Consider the following 6,974-nt stretch of genomic DNA (forward strand, 5'->3'; position numbering starts at 1 on the left):
TTTGTGAACTACCTCTCTGAAAGGTCCCAATGTGTTCATTTTGATGGGCTGTCTTCTGAGTGGTTGAACATTGCAAATGGTGTTCCCCAAGGTTCTGTTTTAGGTCCACTTTTATTCTCCATCTACATCAACAGTTTAGGTGAAAATGTCGATGAAGCAACTTTACATTTTTATGCGGATGATACCGTGATGTACTGTGCAGGTCCCTCCATTAAGGAGGCTGGTGTTAAATTACAGGCTGTTTTTAACATTATTCAGACTCAGCTCTCTGAACTAAAGCTTCTTTTAAATGTTGATAAAACCAAGGTAATGCTCTTTTCTAAAGCTAAAAAGACACCAGAGCCTGTTTTAGATATTGTAACTACGCAAGGAATAAAACTTGAAGTGGTTACCTGTTACAAATACCTTGGTATCTGATGATTTTCTCACTTTTAAACTTCATGTAAAAAACCTGCTTAAAAAGCAGAGGGTTAGGCTAGGTTTCTTCTACAGGAACAAGTCCTGTTTCTCGCTTGAGGCCAGGAAAAGGCTATTCACTGTGACCTTTTTACCTGTGCTGGACTATGGTGATCTGATGTATATGAATGCACCTGCCAATTGCCTGGTCAAGTTAGATGCTGCGTATCACAGTGCTCTAAGATTTGTGACAAATTGTAAAGCATTAACACATCACTGTACCCTGTATGCAAGGGCTGGTTTGCTTTCATTAACTGTACGGAGGCTCAGTCACTGGAACATTTTTATATACAAAGCCATGTTAGGGAAACTTCCATCTTATATCTGCTCCCTGATCTCACGGAAAATTGTAAGTGGCTACTGCCTGAGATCAAATGCTGTGGTTTTATTAAATGTGCCAACTGCTAGGACTGTCTTAGGGAAGACAGCTTTTAGATGCGTAGCTCCTCTGTCTTGGAATAGTCTGCAAAAGGAATGGAAGCTGAGCAATCTGGTGCCACTAAATGTTTTTAAAGCTTGGTTGGATGCTACTCAATCGGAAGCTATTGGTACCTGTTTCTGTGGATAATAATGTAAATGATGCTGTACTGATGTCCTTGTTGTTCTGTCTATGTTTCTATGTTTCATGTGGAACTACTTGAGCAGGTCTCCCTTGAAAAAGAGATCAATGATCTCAATGGGATTCATCTGATTAAATAAAGGCTTGAAATATCAGACCCAAATCATACGAACTACAAACAATAGTATAAGGTTTAAACATTTTCAATAAATATAGATTTAATTTAGTATGTTAGATACAGTATGTTACAGTTCAGCCATGCATGCATGATTTGTTTTGGCATTTGGAGGCTTATTTAACTGCGTACTCCGTAAAAAGGACAAACCAGGAGATCACCATCTTAATGAAACTGAAAATGAATGATTTCAACGAAAGAACAAAGTAAACAGGAAACAGAGTTGTGGTTAACCAGGTAACTAGTGTTTGTTTCCTGGAAATGTTTTGCTGTTTCCCAGAAACGACATGCTTGTTTTTGTAAAGATCCAGAAGCAATGTGATGGAAGCACATGAAAACACACACGCTAAAAATAAAACGTCTTGTCTTACCTTCACTCCTTCAGATTGTGCATGCAGGCCCGGGGCGTTAAGGCCGTGTGTGTTGACCCCCGGTGTGTGTGCGGGCAGTGGACTTGGGGCCGGGGTGGTCAGAACGTGTGTGTTCCCAGAGCTCTGCAAGCTGCTGGTGGAGCGAACACTGCCGAGGCTGCCAACACTGCCACTGCGCTCGCCACCTTCACACGCAAACACCAGTAATGGAGGATAACTGATTAGACTTGTCACAAACTAGGTGCTATTTCTACTATAACTTAAGTGAAATATCTTCTAGTTCTACATACACCACCACAGACATGCATATTGCATGATGCAGCATGCCTGAGATAAATATTCACATTGAGTTTACCTGCCAGCGGTCTGCGCAGCACCCAGATGTCCTCATTGGCCCCACTCGGATGTCCCAGAGTTGGAGAGCCCTGAGGACTCTGCTCTGCTGTCCGTGAGCCTGTCACACACACACACACACACACACACACACACACACACACACACACACACACACACACACACACACACACACACACACACACACACACACACACTCTCTCTCACGCACACACAGTATATATACTGTATATATACAGGTGCTGGAACTAGCAGATATATTCTATATGCTATATGTGGTTTTGTCAAAAGGTAAACAGCAGTACCTTTTTGACTCTGCTGCTCCGGAGAAGTGGAGAAAGGAGGGGGAGGAGGAAGAGGAGGAGGCGGAGGCGGAGGGTGAGAAGTGGATAGAGAAGGAGGAGAGATGGGAAAAGGAACGTACCCAAAGGAGGAGAAACGAGCGAGGGATTGTGTGTCGGGGTTTAGAGGAGGGGGAGGCAGATGCAGGGGGAGGACTTTGGAGGGGGGGTATGAGTTTCCGTTGACGGCGGCAATGGGACAGGGGTTGGCCCTGCGGAGCAGGAGGGTGTGGCACTGCAGGGAGGGGGAGTGACCTGGACACGAGCCAGGAGGAGGGAGGTGCAAAACAACAATAACACAACAATAACAACTGATCAGTCAACTTGAAACGAAAACAAATCTAATCAGATATGAAAATTTATGAAATAATAACTGATTGAAATCAAAATATGAGGAATTAAAACATCTATATATCCACAGGGAATATATCTCTATACATGTAAATACTAAACAACTATAACAACAAAGCAAACAAACAATATGAACAAAAGCATAATAATCAAGCAGAGCGGGTTGGGCTTGACAGGCTTTTTAAGGGGGGGAGGGGGGTGTGACAGAAGGATTAGAGATATAGAGGGGTGAGGGTGACAGCCAATAGGGGAAAGGATTGATCAATGGAGATGTTTGACAGGTTGGGAAAAAACAGCCTAAAAAGGCTGATGATGCTACAGCTATAATGGTCAGCTGCTGAACTCACACACATGCGAAGCACACACACACACACATCACCCACCCACACATCACCCACCCACACATCACCCACCCACACACACACCAACACACATACAGCTGTGATGTGGGTGGTCACCTGCCCTCTTGATGACTTCCACCATGTTGGAGGGAAAGTAGCCCACACGGTCATTTCCTGTGCGGTTGTCATGTATGCAGCCTTTCCATCGGCCGTCAGAGTGCTGCTCCAAAACCTGCAAACAAACAACAGTTTACAAAAATATGATCAAATCCTGTTTACAGTTTTGTAAAGAGGACATATTAAGCACATTTTCAGGTTCATATTTGTATTTGGTGCTTCTACTGGGACATGTTTTCATTTAAAAAATGTATTTATTTTTCTCATACTGCCTGTGCTGCAGCACCTCTTTTCACCCTCTTTCTGAAACAGAGTCTGCTCTGATTGCTCAAATGATTCAAAATGTCCCATCCCTTACCCTATCACGTACAATGTGTAGGAGCGCTAACCAATAGCAGCGCAAGTCTTGCATAGTGATTTCACTATGTTACTGAAGTAAACAAAGGAGTCCAATGGAAGCATTTGCACAATAACCTATATCACAGTACAGGGAAGGGAAAGCCCGAAAAAGCATAATAGACCCTAACTAGAGTTGGCTACATCTATGTTTAAAACATTTTTATCAGATCTATGTACCGTGATAATGTCTCCATTTTTGATGTTGAGGCTGGTCAGGTCGTAGTTGTTGCAGTAATCCTTCAGAGCACGCACCTGCATCGCAGCCGAGGCATCTACGGGCAGAATACAGAGTGAGCAGTGGAGTTGAGTAGAGGACAATCAGCAGAGAGTTTTACATGTGTGGAAAAAAAGGACTGTTTAATCAAGACACAAGGCTCTCCCCATACATCATACTAAATTAATAATTTCTACAATAAATTATCTGTATCCATTTTGACGATTCCAGCCGTGGTATTACATGGAATTGGATTGTGAGACTAAATTGAGTGTTATTCCCGGTGGTACTCACCTCTCAGTAGTTGTTTGATCTCTCGACTGGCCTGTGTTGTGGTGAATTGGTTAACAATGTCCAGGGCCGTTTGACTCAGAGTGTTTCTCACCCCTGCACTGATGCCACTCTGGATGGAAGAGGATAAGAAACAAGATTAGAGCTGCAATGGGAAATTGTTCTGTGTTAGTCTGGCTGTGTGTAGATGCCCAGTGGGAAAATGTGCCTCTGCAAGAACATCAAAAACGCGACAAAAGTGTTGAAAAGACAAAACAAAGCTAATTTGAATATTGCAGGACAGGTAGGATGCTGGCCATACTGCTAGACTTTCATGTTAGAAGCTTCCCACAGGCTTTATCACACAGCTCTGTGGGATGAATGCCAAGTGCTGAGGTGTAAAACCTGCTCAGCTGAGGAGAGGGAGGCAGCTTTAACAACAGTTGCTTATGTAAACATGTAAAAGAGACAGACAGATGGACTTACATCCAGCAGCAGACGCACAACCTCTGTCTTCCCACAGAGGGCTGCCTGATGTAGCGCTGTGCCAGACTCAGACTGTCGGTTGATATCTATTCCAGCCTGGATCAGCAACCTGCAGCACAAAATAATAATAAAGTTAACCTTTATTTGTAAACGCACCTTTTATAACATCATTCCATCCAAGTGCTTATGAAGTGGCTAGTCTTAGGCTTTTACTCCTCTTAGCCATCTGAGGTTACTCATTTCCAAAAGGCACACACAGAGATGCTTAGCATGATCGAAAAAAATGATTTATTGAACAATGAAATTCAGTTGACTTTCTGAAAATAATATCCAAAATCCGCATAAAACGTGCCCTGATATTGTGAACTTGTGTGAAAGATAATGTTTACTGAAAATTGTTGCTCCTCCACCATCTAACCAGCAAACACAGATTGTCTTGCAATTCTGTCATTCAAAAAAACGATCAGTTCTTGATTATATGAAAAACGGTTTATAGATATACATTAACATGTCTAAAATAATATATTAAATTAATCATACTTTTCACCAAAACTCAAAATACATCTGTTAGATATTCTCTTTATAAAACCAAAAGCTCAAAATGGCTCCAACAGCTCATGGCAAATAACAGCAGTAAAGTAAAATCAATATCTATACAAAAAACACTTCAAGGTCAAAGAAACCTTAAAACAACTTTCATTATGTGGAACCATACAGAATGTGCTTTAGACCGTAACAGATTTTTTGGACACAATCCTGACCCTGAAGTTAGGGTCATGTTAGATGAGTGAGTGAAGCGGGCAGACTGACTGACAGGCAGAGTATTATGAAGACAGACACACACTGATATTAAAGGGACAGGTTTTCAGACCGTATGACATCGATGTGTCCGTTCTTGGCAGCCAGATGAAGAGGTGACACTCCGTTTGGGTCGGTGGGCTTTGGTTCCAGCATGGCTGCACACATGTTACTGCTGAGCAAGAGCTGGACCACCTTAAAACAGATAAACACATAATATGAACATTATATATACATATAATGGAGTCATTTCGTACAGTCTGCAGTGAATTACATAAACAAGATTGTATATACTGACCACACCTTCTGGAAATGTGTGAAAAAATCTGATCAAAACGTTGATTCCTCTATTTTTTATTAATAATAATATACTATTGTTGTCAGGCAATTGTGTTTGATTTGAAAGCTACAGTTAATGTGTCTTTGAGTCTGTAAGTCATAGGTTGAGGTTGTGCCTCTAATTTATGTTGCTTTTGTATTTGGTTGCGTCATGCACTATTCTATATATTGTTTTGTTAAATTGATGAAGATCTCTTCTAAACGTATGACACAGTTGTAAGAGAGGCTTTCCTGGTCAAATAAAGGTTTCATAAAATGTAAAAAGTAATTTAATGTCTCTTTCTTTTATCCTACTCACTGTGACACGTCCAAATTCACAGGCGAGGTCCAGTGGTGTTTTTGCAGCTGAGTCCGAGATACACGGGTTGGACTGGTGTTGCAGCAACATCTCTGACTGTAACACACACACACACACACACACACACACACACACACACACACACACACACACACACACACACACACACACACACACACACACACACACACACACACTCTCAGAAGACATTACATCACATCGACTTAGGTTGATCTCCTGGAGATGCACCCATATTAACAAGGACCAGTACTCACAGACTTTCACACACATACATTTCATATTTCATCCGAGTACAATTTTTGCTTCTGACATTGAATTTTTATTTACTACCTTTTTTTGACTCTAAAAACAGCTTACAAGATAGGATTGAGTTTAAGAATTCTTTCAAATGAAATTTCCCTCATAAGATAAAAAGGTTAACAATAGTACATGAATAAGTCATACTTTTTACATTCACTACTTACTGCCATTGTCTTCCAAACATGTGGGTGGCCCTGGGGAGACAACAAGACAATGATACATTTTTATTTAAAATGTCTAATGTTTCAACACTAAAAGGGAACCATCAAGGACAAATAAACATGATCTATATTTTGTACTATGTGTGTATAAGAAAGAATAAATCAAATGTGACTAAAACCCCTGTTAAATATGCAGTTTTGCTGCTTGAAAGATCACCGACTTGCCATTTCACAGCTTTTCCGGTTTTTCACAGTAACATAACACGAAATCTGGCAGATGAGTTCTGTGACAGTTCTGATATTGAGCTAGATTTTCAGAAATGTTGACAGTCAGAGCAATGATAAGATGTCGTTTTGAAAATGTAACGTACAAAAATGCAGATATACCTCAGCTCATTGCAATTCAAAACAAAAACATATTTTGCTCATCAGTTCAAGTTGTTTTTCATTGATTATAGAGTTGAATATTCATCTACAAATACACAGAGGGGGAATGCCTCACAAAGCTGATTTATTCTGTATTTTCTGAAGCTTAGTTTGGTTTTTGAGCACCGAGCTGATTAGGACTCTCTCTCTCTCTCTCTCTCTCTCTCTCTCTCTCTCTCTCTCTACCAGTGTTGAGC

The 6,974-nt window shown here is 41.0% G+C and overlaps 1 protein-coding gene across 1 annotated transcript; it reads right to left on the reverse strand.

Moving 5' to 3' along the window:
- Positions 1 to 1,561: 1,561 nt before the first annotated feature.
- On the reverse strand, positions 1,562 to 5,960 carry LOC104967431 (caskin-1-like; the record flags this gene model as incomplete). Its single annotated transcript, XM_010796875.1, has 9 exons — positions 5,870 to 5,960; positions 5,306 to 5,427; positions 4,435 to 4,543; positions 3,973 to 4,081; positions 3,642 to 3,736; positions 3,066 to 3,180; positions 2,221 to 2,511; positions 1,917 to 2,015; positions 1,562 to 1,746 (listed from the first exon to the last, which is right to left on the reverse strand). Coding segments are annotated over exons 1-9 (1,215 nt in total), but the record flags the coding sequence as incomplete, so codon positions are not given.
- Positions 5,961 to 6,974: the final 1,014 nt, after the last annotated feature.

Source organism: Notothenia coriiceps, unplaced genomic scaffold (assembly GCF_000735185.1).
Source record: "Notothenia coriiceps isolate Sejong01 unplaced genomic scaffold, NC01 NC01_scaffold00037282, whole genome shotgun sequence".
Lineage (NCBI taxonomy): Eukaryota > Metazoa > Chordata > Actinopteri > Perciformes > Nototheniidae > Notothenia > Notothenia coriiceps.